The 14,006-nt window shown below is 36.3% G+C and overlaps 1 protein-coding gene across 3 annotated transcripts in view; it reads right to left on the reverse strand.

The window, feature by feature from the left end:
- The window catches only part of GRID2 (glutamate ionotropic receptor delta type subunit 2), a 748,418-nt gene that overhangs the window by 209,919 nt on the left and 524,493 nt on the right, over nt 1–14,006 (reverse strand). For all 3 annotated transcript variants that reach the window (XM_074904010.1, XM_074904009.1, XM_074904011.1), the window contains one exon: nt 6,607–6,726. In XM_074904010.1, coding sequence (XP_074760111.1) covers nt 6,607–6,726 — 120 coding nt within the window. The remainder of the gene's footprint in view (nt 1–6,606; nt 6,727–14,006) is intronic.

Below are 14,006 nucleotides of genomic sequence, written 5' to 3' on the forward strand. Positions count from 1 at the left end.
CGACAGTAGATGAGTAAAATGTAACCTCTTATCCCGATGAACAAAAATGAGTAAAACCCATGAAACTATATAATTTAAAGAGCATAAAAAAGATTTGTCTCTTTCTAATGAAAGCAATCAGTCAAAATAGGCAGTTCCCAATCCACTGAAAGCAGTTTTCAGTAAGAACATTCATATTAGTTTTGACAAGAATGGAAATTCTGAGAAAAAGAGAGATGGACTCATTCCTGCCAAAATTGCCAAGAGAAATACTACAGAGCACTAAGGTCCCAAGGGGAATTTCTGCTTGACATCAATGCTTCTCCTCAGGATCCCATTGCATGCTCCTCTCCTGTCACCCTGCATTTTCCCTTTTTCCCCACTATTCCCAATGCAGGAACAAACCCCTCTTCACTCCAGAGTGCTGCACTTACTCAGAGGCTTGAAAGATTTTTTGGGGAGTTCAGATCTCAATCCTCTAGCCATATAAATGTCACTGCTAAGAGCCATCCAACTTGCATGCTGAAAACCTGATAAACCCCTGTCTTACTTATTTGAGTTGAATTTTAACCCAGGCACTTAGCGCTATTATTCTAGACTGGGAAATCTGGACACCCTCTTGTCTTACAGCCTAAAATCACCCTTCTGTTTTACAACAGGTTGTGCTGTGTTCAAATGCCTGAGCACACCAGAGCTCAGCAGACATGTCTGACTGTGCTGCCTCTAAGAAGAAATAGGTGGGATAGTATGTCTCTGTTGCACTGTCTTGGCTTTGTGGGCATGTGGGAGTTTGAGTTCTGGGTGATTTTGCTCATAAACCTGATCCTGGCTCTCATGTGTCTTCCTGGTGGATGTCCTGCTCCACAGGTGAATAACTCACAGGGAACAGGTTGCTTGTAACGCTGCCTGTAGTAGCAGATCTGCTCTGCATTTATTAATGATCACTTGGAGGAGGACTTGAACCTTGGTCTTCCATATTCCTGTGGCAGCATCCACCAAACCACTGAATCCATCTGTGGTTTCTTTACTTTGCACTTGTTATCAACACTGAAATGCTCACTCATCCAGACAAACAGCCTGGGGTCAGGGCAAGCACCTGAACAGTCCAGTACCAAGATTTACATTTACTCCCACCCTCCATCTGATTCAGAGTCCAAAACCCGACAAATTCTCCAGATGATACACTACTGGTTACTTTAAGCCAGTCTGACTCTCTGCAGTCTTAGGTTTTAAAAGAAAATGTTTTATTCAAAAGCAAAGAAAGGGGAATTTTTCAGACTTTTAAAATTTTTAAAATTCAGGAATACAATTATGGATAAAGGCATTTTTTCCATTTTCCATTAGACTCAAATATGCATTTGGTTTGACCTTTAAGCTAAATAGAAGTTCACTTTCAAGTAAATCACAGCTCTCTACTAACAATAGTTTCACTGTGATAACATGCAAATTCCCAACACTTTCCAGCCCAATTAAATTTCACTGAACTTTCACAAAAGATTTGCAGAAGCTAGCAGAAAGTAAAGAATTAGTTACTGTATCTTCATATATCGCAAAGCACTGAAAAAGGAAGGAAATGCTACTCTTCAGGAGGTTTACAACAGATTTAAGCACTGTGCTGAACTGGAACAGCAGGTCCCAGATCACCAACGTATTTAATTACCTCTTTACCTTAGTACTACATAGCTTATTTCATTTCTAGTGGGCTGCTTTTGTATTTAAAGTTGCTTTAGAGAGAGTATCATGTTAGTACTGTGCCAGGTCCATCTTTTCTATCAACACTAGAGGCAAAGCAGTCAGACACAGCAACATTTATTTTCAACTCCCTAGAAAATGTCTCTGTAAATTGCAAGTATATCTTTCAGCCACATCATAAATTGCATGTCAGCCTTTAGAAGCAGCTGAAACAGATCACAGCTTAAAGTACTAGGTGCTAATACATATACATTTTTAAAATCACATTGCAGAACTCTACCTTTGATTATGATAACAAAGGGAACAGGTGAACCCATCATTTACCTCAAGTAGCTAACCAAGAAGTACTTTGTCTGCTCTTGGTTATTAAACAGTGTTAGTTAATAAGTACCAGCAGAGCTGCATAACTTCTCTTTTTATCTAATGAAGCAAAAGGGAGTAAGAAATAAAAGACACACAAAAAAAGTTAACTTTGTAAGAAGAGATAGCAGCTTCCCCAAGAAGCTTCCCTCAAAATATACACTTGGAATATATGTTGCTTCCTGATGCAAATGTAAGAAAAAATTATATATCAGATAACAAAGCAATGCCACTACAGTAATCAACAACCTCTCTCAGATGAAGTGAAGGTAGCAATTAATTTTACTAGAATGTAAACAAAAAATGCAATACAATTTTCCCATCTCTGAATAAGTAACACAACTACAGAATGTTCTACATAACCCTTAATAACCTGTGAAATAAAAACCTGCATGTATTGACTCCACAGGGAAGGTCCTGACATTCGCATGGCAGAAAGAGAGGAACAAGGTCCAACACATCCGTCGGACATTATGGCCTAAGGCCTTCAATCACATTCATATGAAATGCTTTGCACTACAGATATCCCTTGGATTAGAAAAGCTAACTTTTCCTCCTCAAGGTCATCAGATTAAAATAATTTAGGATAGAGTCGTACAATCCCACTAGGCAAATGTGGAGGGCTTGAAGCATCCTGGGTTACCAGGTGTCCCACTCAGGTTATCTGTTTTCCTGCATGCCCACAGCTCTATCCTTGATCTGAGGCATGTCTAGGTGTCCTGAATGCAAATAAAGTCTTGACATGGACATCCTGGTGCACGTCATCTCATTCCCCCACAGGGAGGAAACAACAGAAACCATCTTCAGAAGAGAACAGAAACACACAGGAGGTGAGTGTATGCTAACATGGATATGGATACAGAGCAAAATGCACTGTGATCTCCAAATGTCCACACGTGGTAAGAAAACCAGTGTGAGAACATGAAGAAAGTCCTCTGAACTTCAAAAGCTGTAGAACAGAGCCTTTGAGGATGAGCCCATTCGGAATTACAAGGACCACAGGGAAAAAACATGAAAATCACTTTATTTCTGCAGTACTGTTTTCTACACCACTAAGATATAAGACAGTACTCCCCTGAGCTATCAACTCCCTTTTGTTCGTTTGTTTGTTGGATGGTTATTCACGGGAATAGCAGCTTTTATTTCAACAGTATAGATAAAAGTATTGCACTGAAATTTAAATGTCAAAGAATACATACCCAAATGTCAAATACCAACAGACAAATGCCAACAGAGAAATGTCAGAAATACACCCGTGTCTCCCACTGAATACAACTATATCTGCACAAAGGCAAGACATAGCATGTGTAAAAGCAAGAGTTTTTCTGCGGATGGTAACAACACTGGTGTCAATAAAATCAGTATCTGGCAACAATCTGATTGTATTAGCCCAAGTACCTGACCGGCAACACATACAGCCGAAGTGATCCAAGGTCTGCAAGGTGATGGATAGCATTTACAGACATAAGGGTACAAAATTTGTATTTCAGGCAAATCCCACTCCTCAATTTGCTAAGTCATCTCAAGATGAAGGACCCCAACACAATGAACTTACACATGAATGCTCCCACTGCTTTCCAGGTATGACAGTAGCTCATGAAAGCTGAGAGGGGACTTGCAAACAGTTTCTAGTTTCTGCTAGATACATGGCTTAATTTGACCAATGAAAACAAACACAAACACGATTTCCTGGTGTTTCCTTAACTGTTTGCCTCTTCAAGCACTAGGAATATTAACCTATGAACTTTTCAGAAGTAAGCAAATGACTCTGGAACCCAAACAGAACTGACTTCAAGCAGAATTTCGACTCTTGAGGAATTTGAGTGCATTTTAAAATTTCACTTGCTTTAATTAAAACCAATTGATTGTTCCTCAGGAAAGAAAAAATAAATAAATTCTTTACACACTTGACTTGGTATCAACTTCTGGTCCCAACGACTTCAATGGGCCTTTTGTCATTATTTTACCTTTCATTATCTCCTATAAAAGTACTTGGAAACACGTTAATTAGGGAAGTTGCTTTTGTTTAGAAATTTCAGTCAGTCTGGTAATTGCAGCTGCTTCCACTAGAGCTGAGAATTAAAAACGGTTATGCAGTTCTGTAGTCAGACCACTAAATACATGAAAATCTGAAGTGTACTTTAATTAGTGTAGCTAACAAGAATATATCTGACTCCTGTAATTATTGTGATTTGCTTCCAACATTAGTGGCTCATACACTCTAAAGTAAAACTGAATCAAAGATAAAATATGTGAATTTTTATCAAAAGAGTAAAACCAACATATGGCATTTTCCCCTTAAAAATTTCTGATGTAAATGTTTCAGGATCCCCAGCTTGTTTTTTAACTTTGTGACACTGATTATAAATACCATATTTATTTTAAATCATTTTACTTTTCAATTTGGTGTAAAAAAATACATAGGATTTTTTTTTTTTTGAAAGAGATTTCCATGAACAACTACCACATTCTCACAATAAATACAAAAATTTCCTTCTAAAGAAAATTCCTTTCTCTACACCAGGACTCTTTCTAAAGCTTTCTCTGGATCACTGAATGCTGTTTAGAAAAAAAAAAAAAAAAAAAAAAAAAAAAGAACAGATTAGATCTGTTCTGCTCTGGACACTTCCTTCTTTTTAACCAGCTGCAATGCATCACAAAACTTTAACAATAGACACTTATAGTGCAACCTTCAATGGAAAATTTTATGATAATCTCTATATTTAATTTCAAATGTTCATCTTGGCAAACATTAAAAAATACAGCTCTTGTGACACTGAGTTTCATGGTCTAATTATATTCTGTGAAAAACTGTTCTCTGTGACAAACTTCAAATCTATTTCCTTTCAAAGACAATGAATGCCTTTGCCTTGAAATATGATAAAGGGTATACAAGAAAGGTTCAAAAAGCCTGTTGGTACTCTCTCATTGTCTTGCACAACTGTACTATAGTTTAAATTTGAACTATAAAACTAATTTATACCATTGGAAAAGTTGGAAAGGCTAGGAAGTCCTTTTGTACTTCTATATTTGCAAGACCTTTCTGTGGGTCTCTCTTCTCTTCCATGTTTTTGTGAAATGGAAGAGCACAATTTAATGCTTCATTCAAGCATTCACCCAGGCAGGCCTGAAGTCATAAAACAACCCAAGTCAACCAATTAAATTAAATGAAGACATACAGATTTGTTTTAGGAAGGACTACCTGGTTGCTCTAAAGAATGAATAGCTCCCCTCGGGGCACATCATAGAAAATAAGTCAAAATATGTTGAAACAGACTGAATTTATAGGTGAGGAAATAAGGACTCATCCAACATTCTGGTCACCTAAAGGCTTTGTGAAGTGCACCTCCAGATATCAACAAGATGAGGTTCCTTTTAGTTTCTGAAGCATTTGTCAGGAGCTCTGCTCAAGGTGACGTAACTACAGGCACGCGTGTACATTAAGGTATAGACAAAGATGAAACGGCAGGAATGGAATAACAATTCCAATGAACAGTGGAGGAGAAATTTCAGGAGTTTAGAGACACTTTTAACTTCTTCTTTATCTCTCCCTTCTTTCAGAGTACTTATCTGTTACTGCAGAAGGTATGCAAATGATGTACTTCATCATATAGTGACACTGATACATGGAACCAGTTTACATATATTAAGATAACTTTCTCTGTCATTTGCTTTCAATCACTTCATGCTCCTCACATATAAAAATCAGTGTGATGTGATACACTAAATGAAGAGATCTTGGTATTATCTTTCGAGAGTTCTGTCTTTGAAGAAGAATTGCTCCTGGAAAAGCCTATTAGTCTTTTATTTTCCTAAGAGGCACCATATGATTTTTGCTACTTTTGCCATCCTGATGGGCAGTTGTGCAAATTTAAGGATATGCATTGAAAATAGAGACTTGCTTCCAACACTTCTTATACAGGACTATAGATTTATTTTTACATACTAGCAAAACTGAAATACCCAGAAAAAGTAATTTTGTTGGAGATCTATGCCATTTTCTCAAACAACTTAAGTCCAAGTATTTGGACTGTGTGTGGCAGCTGAATACCTAACATTATGCTTATTCTGTAAGAGTTAATTTCTACTAAATCATTGAGTACTTGTTTCATGAAGACAATAAATTTTGTCTATGTTAGAACAGATTTTCTCTTTCTGTACTTATGAATTTTAATCATCTAACAGTTGCAGCATCCCACTTCGACCACAAGTCTCAAATGCCAATATCTGTGCTCTGAGCATTAGTCAATGTAAAATTTGCTATTTTGGAAAGGGTTTGCAAGAGTTTCAAAACAACTGCTTTCACTGGTCTTTTGGGACATCTGACCAGCAGCTTAACACATTCTGTATTGCAAACACCACTGTTATCAGAACACATTACTGCAAGGCCTCTTTGCAATAATAAAATAGATGGGTATCTAGAAGTTCAAGTTTTCCCCCATTCCTTACTCCTCTTAATGATACACAACAGCATGTTATCTGCCATCAAACACTTTACTACTAAAACGGAATACAAGAAAGGTTTTTTAAAAATCAGTAAAAAATAATCTCTTGTTTGAATAGATGTAGCCTCACCTTGCGAATCCCTCTGCCAAGATCTTCTCCATAATTTGTTCCCAAAATTTCAAAATGCACATTGGGATTCCCCCCATTTTCTGCAAACTCCAGTTCTCCAGTCAAGCCGTTCACTCCACCCTATCGGAAAAAAAGAATAATGAAGTGAAAGCTCAGTAGACAATAATAATAACCTTTAGTTTCTCCAAGGTATTTGTACACTAACTATGCACAATACAGACACAACTACAAGAATTCAGACAGTTTTCCGAAGACCGCCTTTCCTTAAAAATTCTGAAGCCTAAGTTGTTTTTCACAGAAGAATCAAACTCTATGCTAAGCAAATGCAATACAAGCAGCAGTCTTATTCTTAGTGTATTTGCACTCCAGTTTTTGTTCTTTGACCCATCAGTGTATATTTATAGACATTCTAGCCTTATTAAAAAGAAAAAAAAAATTTTATGACTAATTTTACCGGAAGAAAAAATAAGGAAAATATATAAACAAAACTGCACAAAAATTAGTTGTTTGTTTATTTTTGCTTTCTGCTCCTAAATATTTTGCACCCAAAAGAGATTTCCACATAAGATCAGGTTGAGATTTGGATAAAGTTAGGTGTTTATTGGGTCAATGTAAGTGATATGCACAAATGATGAGGTCTAGCTGAATATGGTTGTCTTCCTGTTTTCATCCACAACTCTACTACTAAGAATTCATGAGATGAGCAGCAATGCAGCATATTTTAAAACTTGCTTTTACTTTTTACATTTTATCAAAAGGAGTTAACATACTAAAGATGAAACAGTGAATATTTACTATAAAGAATCAGAGTTGAAAAGGCTATACATGCCACAGCAATACTCAAAATATATTCCAGGGCTAATTCAACATGACACACATTTCATCTTTGTGTAAGAACTGTGGCAACCTGAACTGTAAAATCAGCAGAGCCATGTGGAATGCCTACAATGACAACCTTTAGCCTTAAAATATTTCCTCAGTTTCCAAATTCAGAGAAAACTGGATGTTTAACCCACCCCCCTGAAAAAAACTTTAACAATATTTTAAGTATGTATAAGAAAAAAATCTGACTCTGGTGTAAAACCACATGAAATGCATAGCTTTTCTTCAATATATAATGAAAAATTTTTCCAGTTGTGATTCCTCTTTCAGTTAAGAGCTTTATTGTTTGAACTGAAAAAAAAAGGAAAATAAACTCTTGCAATATAATCTACCTAGCTAAGCACGTGAGCCTTGCTGAATCATGATTTTAGAAGTTCTATTCTCACATCTTCAGCTTGGAGAAAATCCAGGAATGAGTACAAAATTTGCATCTCTATTTCAGATTAGTATGAGCTAACAGAATGTTGTCATCCTTTTATAAAACATGAATATGATTATAATAAAAATAAGGAAGTTGACCATTGAGATAATACATTTAAAACTTAATAGAGACCAGTATTGTCACATAAATATTTTATGAAGTTCCGTTTTCAGTTAAAAACCAACAGCCTGATTAAGGGTACATCTGTAGAGTCTTTTGAAAGAAGATTCCAGGTCATTTCCCCATCAGTGAGAGCCAGCCAAGCAATTTTGATGCATGTTGCTATGGTTAGCATGACACTGAGGTTACTTATTAGCCAGAGTACAATCCTGTAATAATCACACTACCATGGCTTTTAGATTGGGGTTAGCACACCTCTGGTGGTTCAGAGTAAAGATAGAGTGAGCTTGTGTTTACCTGCAAAATCATTTGAACATATCCTTAGGTAAATGAGATTCACAAATAGGAACCTTTTCTGATAACTTAAATTTGACTACAACCTATTTACAAACCAGAAATAAAGACCTGCTCCACATACCTTTTTTCTTATACGGCCTCATCTGGCTTTTTGATTAATCATGCTAGAATTTCATGGTACACGTGATGCAGAAATGCCTGCAAAGCAGCACAGATCCGCAAGGCTTGGGATCCCCATCTGATCCCCGAAAGCGTCCATCTGGCTGGTTTCTAGTTCTGCACCACTCTGACCCCTTACCATATAATGCTTTTATTATATTATACTCCTGTTATATTACATTCCTGTATTACTTTCTAAAACTTCCTCCCCCCCTGCAATGTGAATTAGCCCTGTGAGTGTTAGGTAGGTTAAGTATGAAAATTAATTAAACTGTTAAAGACCTCCTGAGCTGCACCATCATTTCAAGTGAGCCACAGCAAGGTCTGGAAAAGGGAAGGGAAAACTCAGGAACAAAATAATGAAAGAAAGGAAATAGTCAACAAAAAATATTAAAATCCGTTGACACAGATGCTTTTTGCAGCAGAAAGTGTTTTCATTTTTTCTCATTTTGTGACAAAGTAGTTTTAAATTGGGAACTTTCAATATAGAAAATTAAAGTGACTTCGTTATCCAGATTGAGTGCTCCAAATAATTTATGGGAAACGAAGATAGAGTCATGTCTAAAGTACAAATGATTTTTTGAGACTTGAGACAGCAATTTAAAATTTTAAATTTTAATTCAATTTTTTTTATAACCTTAGTCCTATTTGATCAAATATGGTACAAAAAATATAATTTGAAGAAGTATTTCACCTCCATTACATTTGAAGTAATGAAATCTACTTTTTAAGAAAACTCAGGATTCTTTGGAAGTACACGGCCCCTAATATATAGCACAGGTTAACAGACTTACCTAACATATTTTGGAATTGAATCTCTACCCAAAACCATTGTGTAAGCTTATTTACCTTGACTTTTAAATGGCTGCAACTGTTGGGGCAAGATACAAATTATAAGTCTGTTAGTTATTTTTATTTGTCTCAAATCCAGCAGTAACCATAACAACAATTTTTGTCATTCATCTATTTTGGCAATTTTATCATGCTTTGAAATTTCCTCATGTAAGAGTGCCTTTGATTAGAGCTTTCTTTCCTAGACTGTGTACATCTGCAAACAGTGTAATAAGAGCTCTGATTAGATGGGAATGCTCCTGGGTTGCAAAGGGCAGAGGCAGAAAAACAAAACAGCGAAGAACCATCCATATAATACCAACAACAATACTAAATCTGATAGGAAACTTCTTGGAGGTCCTGATGCTTCCTCCCTACCTGGGACCTACCTTGCTGGACCTGCAGGCCAGGCAACCATTTTATTGATCTCTACTAGTCCTTATTGTCCCACACAGCCTTCTTACAAGGCTTACATGAGCCTGTTTTATTGCTTAGGGCTGATGGAGTGGGACAGCGTACTGCCTAGGAAGAGTCTCCGGACACTGCTCCAATTTTTCTGCATAGTCTTTCACAGTGTGGATCCCTTTAAAACAGTTACTTGATTTATGGCATTTTTTTATCCCTCTGCTAATGCATAGTGGAAGGAGATCACAGAGGAAATGGCCATCTGTACGATAGCTACTGATCCAGTAACTTCCTGATAGGATTTTTCCAAGTTATTTTAGCGTTAATTATGATAATGGCTAAGAGGCAAAGAAATTTTTCATTTCATTTAACTTGCAGAAACAATGCTATCTGGGGAAAAACGAAGACACATTTATTATCTAGTCTCTCAAATTCTTCTATGGTTGAGCTCCAACTGTGCAATTTCCTGATACATTTAAAACTGAAGAGTGAAATGTCAGTTGTTAGGACAAAAATGTTTTACTTACGTTTCTGATCACTGCTCTGGGCTTTGCAGAGCTGTTATAAAGCTTGGCAATATTGTTAAAGCCTACTTGGGTCCTGTCTAGACTGGCAAGATAAACTACAGTTTATATATACTTAGGCACTACTATACTGTAAGTCCCTGAAGAAATCACTATTTACCTAGCAGTCAGGACCTCACTTGGGAATGTCAGTTTGCCAATCATCAGTTATAAAATATTGTACTTGCTCTCACAGTTCCTGTTCAAACTTCCTCTTTTTTCAAAACATGATTATGCTCAGACAGTAGCTATTTTGTAATCAAAGAAAAAAACTGTGGCTACAGGCATAAAAAATGCTATAAGCGTTAAATATGAGTTTCACATTTTATTCTTAAAAAAATAAGATATTGAAAATTTGTTGAGTTTTGAAGTTGACACACATTTTTAGCTGCTAGTGAAGAGAGTCTAATCTACTAACTGAAAAACAACCTGGCATCTTTTTTGCATGTCACCACAGAACATCACTGACATTTCTGAGACCAGAACTAGTTGACAATTCCACCTATGATTCATGAAAAGCATGAGGTACAGCTCATTTTCCACAAAGGAATAGGCTCTATGTTGCTGCTAGCACAAAAAATTTGCTCTTTGTCAGTAAGCTAAACAAATGTGACTGGGAAGAGATCAGGTAAGCATGAGAAAAGATATATGCAATAACTTGATGTCATTTTTCTGGGTTGATCCTCCATATAATCCTACTTACATTTATTCTCAGGCTATTCGGGAGGATTAATTTTTCCAACAGTAGAATTATTTTCTAGTAATAGTTATTTCCCTCACTGTGAAATAGCTTTACTGAGAAATAAACAAGTTAGCATGTGGTTTGGGGACAGTTCCTATTACAGAAGTGAATTTGGAACTAATTGCTAGAGCTGGCCAAATTAATTAAAAATATTGTGTTTCCTGATTAATTTAACTATTCAGTTCCAGAATGGGTAGAAACAGATTTTAGATTTTAATAATTGTAGTGAGTTTAAAATGATTTTTTAGGCTTTGCCCAATCATCTGGAGTTGTTTGTAGAAATAGTGATGCAGGAATCAAATGTTCATTAGTGAAAAGTAACGAATATAGGGAATGATTCAGACAGCTATTTTGTCATTTCAAAAAACATTTAAAACCAATTCCCCCTCATTCCCTACTCTTCCCTATTAGCTCATTAATTGTAAAGAAATCAGTTTATTTGCTGTCATAGTTCTCCTATTTTTAACAAGTGCTGCTGCAGGTAGAACATCAGCATCCCTTTCTCTTACCTTCTTCAGTGTGTATCTTTATAGAGATTTCCCATCTTTCTTCTTATTTTGCCCTCCAGAAACCAAAGAGAGATTCTCTCTGCAGCTAAAACACTGTCAGATATCTCTGTTTCTGGATGTCTGATTCTATTAGAAGCTATTCTTCTAGAAAAGCTTCCTCTAGAACTGGTGTTTCCTGCTTTTTTAGCAGTAAGAGCTCAGTTGTGTGCAGCAGTAGATGGCAACATCACTTCCACTGTGCTGTTGCCAGGAGAACAGCTACTTCCCTTGCTAGTCCTTTTCTAAGGCAGGCAGGCTGGAATTAGACATCTCTTCCTTAACTCTTTCCCCACCACCACCATAGTTGGCTACAATGCGACACCCACTGAAACTACATTGAGGTGAGGGACAAATTGGGACAAGATGGTGGTTCCCGCTCTGTGATACAGGTTGTTATGAGGGTAAAGTTGTGCAGAGGATAGAAGTTCTTCTTCCAGGAGCATTTAAGAAGTCACAGAACGTATCTTCACCCTCACCTAAAACAAAATCTTCTTATAATATTCCATTATACACTATGTCTTTGGAACAGTGCTGATTTCAAGACCAAAATGAAGAACCTTTTATTCAGAAACTAATCATGTGGTAACTTTTTCATGTTTTGTTTCAAAATTAAGGAAAACCTGTATTTTTTTTTTTTAGAAAAACTTTTTATTTCAGTTGGTTTTAGAAGATTCCAACACGACAGGAGAGAAAATGTATTTAAAGAAAAAAAAAAAACAAGATGGAAATGGAAGCATTCTCAAAAAGAGAGATGAAGTGGCTTTTATTTTTGCTTTCACTACTTTTTATTGCTTTCTGATACCTCATCAGACACTCATCAATGTCAACTTTTTAATTTCAGAAGTACACAGCTGTGATCCTGGAGCTCTACACAAATGCTTTAGTGAAATAAAAGTGAAAGTAAATCATAAAACTGAGGCAGAATTCCTCTTTCTTGTGCAATCCCAGCTTTCAGCTGCAATCTTTAGCTTTCCTCTGCCTAGGGATTGAAATGGTACAGGCATACACACAAACAAGAAATTTCTGTGTTTCATTTTGGATTAAATTTTGACTTTCATTTTTAACATGCTACTTCTAGAAATTAATCTCTGTCAGCACAATGCAGTATAAGGAGTATTTGGATTAGTCAATTTACACCAATAAAATGGTTTCTTATCAAAGCCGTCTCATTAAAATAGCAGAGAAACCCAAAAGCAACAGGATGCAAGCATGGTTAGCTGCACATCAGAAATTTCCTTGGCATTTGATCCATTTTTTAGCAAGCTAACCGCAACCCTGGGATTTCCACTTGCTCCTGCCTTCTTGAATGCTTTTGTATTTCTCCAGACCATTTCTCTTCCTGTTTCCGGGTTAAGAGCTAAATAAACTTATCTTCAGCACAGTGCAGCTCTTCTCTGAAAGGTCACATGGGTTTCTTTTATTAATCGCATTATTTTAGGAGGTGTGAATTGAAAAAAAGGTAAACTGGATAGCTAGGGTTATGTGGCAAAGAATGGAATAAACTCTGAGATGCAAAAAGATGGTAGTAAGAAACAACATAAAAGATATTTATGTAGAACAGGATCAGTCTCCCATCCACAAACAACACAAGCAAGCAAATGGTAATAATGCAAAAATTCAGCAGCCCTTTCCATGGCGAAGTACTAAATTTAGAGATGTTAGCAGGGCTACTAGACTTTGCCCGAAACTCCAGCTCAGATAGTAAATTCTAATTCTAAAGTGGAAATGGGAATTTTGACTTTTCTGTCTCAGGCATCCTATTTGGATTTGAGTAAATAGAAATAGCTGTTAGTGTATTAATGGAAAAGTGTGCACTAGTATTTACAAAATGCAAGTTGAAAAGAAAAGTTCCAGAACCAGCCTTGCCTGAAACATAGCTTAAAGTACATGGGCCTGCCAAATGTCATTTTGAAATTGCTCTGATAGGTTAACAGCAATACAGTTTAGAGTCCCTTAAAGCCATATCCTGCTCCTGAAATAAGAAATGTGTCCTGGGTTATCCTTGCCGTTTCATGACTTCAAACTATTAGAGTGGCAACTGGGGACAGCCACCAAAAAAAAGCCTTGGGCTGTTATATTTTGGAGCTAATGAAGATTGACCTGGGACTGGGGAAAAAGTAAGTAGTGTTCAAAGGAGCCTTACATTTTGCTTGCATGATCATAATAATTACTGGTGTAGTTAAATACCTAACGCAGAACAGTAATTCCTTGAAACAACATTATATTTTAAATTATTTTTTATGTCCTTCTAATGAAAGTCATAAATAAAGTTCTACTTTTTTTTTTTTTTTTTTTAATCTGGCCTGGGTTTTTTTGTATTTACATTGTAGACACTGCCAGCACTTTAAATGTAAGTATACATTACTAGGAAGTACATGCAGACAAATGAGAAGACAGTTTTATGAAAGACATCAATAACATAAGGAGACTGA

Source organism: Athene noctua, chromosome 4, assembly GCF_965140245.1.
Source record: "Athene noctua chromosome 4, bAthNoc1.hap1.1, whole genome shotgun sequence".
Lineage (NCBI taxonomy): Eukaryota > Metazoa > Chordata > Aves > Strigiformes > Strigidae > Athene > Athene noctua.